The sequence below is a fragment of the Phaethon lepturus genome, unplaced genomic scaffold (assembly GCF_000687285.1).
Source record: "Phaethon lepturus isolate BGI_N335 unplaced genomic scaffold, ASM68728v1 scaffold44365, whole genome shotgun sequence".
Lineage (NCBI taxonomy): Eukaryota > Metazoa > Chordata > Aves > Phaethontiformes > Phaethontidae > Phaethon > Phaethon lepturus.
The window spans coordinates 5,833-6,456 of record NW_010543405.1 but is presented as its reverse complement, the minus strand read 5'-3'; the positions used below and the strand labels follow the sequence as shown (position 1 = coordinate 6,456).

At 47.9% G+C, this 624-nt stretch overlaps 1 protein-coding gene across 1 annotated transcript in view; it reads left to right on the top strand.

The window, feature by feature from the left end:
• LOC104621775 (potassium voltage-gated channel subfamily KQT member 2-like) overlaps window positions 1–624 on the top strand; it is a gene marked incomplete at both ends in the record, with an annotated part of 4,674 nt that overhangs the window by 423 nt on the left and 3,627 nt on the right. Inside the window, one exon of the mRNA XM_010288344.1 lies at window positions 18–108. Within this exon, the coding sequence (XP_010286646.1) occupies window positions 18–108 (91 nt within the window). The remainder of the gene's footprint in view (window positions 1–17; window positions 109–624) is intronic.

The window sequence follows — 624 nt, the reverse complement described above, 5'->3', positions numbered from 1 at the left end:
ATTTTTGTGTTATATAGTTTTCTACTAGTTTTCTCCTGCCTGGTGCTGTCTGTCTTTTCCACCATTGATGAGTACCAGAACAGCTCAGAGGGGGCCCTTTACATCCTGGTAAGTGGGGGTTGCAAATGAAGCTGTCAGTAAAGCTTTAAAATAAAGTCAAAAACACAGGAAGCAAATGAGGTTTAACTGGGGCAAGAATTCAAACTGTTGCCTGTGAGAAGGGGACCACTGGGACCTGCAGGTAAGAAATAGGAAAAATGTGAAAGGGAGAAATCTGTATCGGGAATAAACTACAAATATTTTAAGGATCCTTCGAAACCCTTCTTCCTAAACTTTTTCTTTTTTCCTGCATTTCTCTTTGATTGGCAAACACAGTAGCAAGGCTGATCCTAACCGAAAAGCGGTTTGATGTCCAACAGCTCCCGAAGTTTAAAGCTGCGGGTGCGCTGCATAGGGAGCTGCCCGTGTAGCTGCCTCCTCTCCCACGCCGTAACGTCCTTGCCACTATTTCATCCAACACCAAGCTGCAGCGTTTTGTTCCTTAAATAGCCCGGCGTCCCTCGCGCTGGCGGAGGGAAAAAAGCCGGCAGAGATCCCGCGCGCGTCGCCACGTTGCGGGGCTGC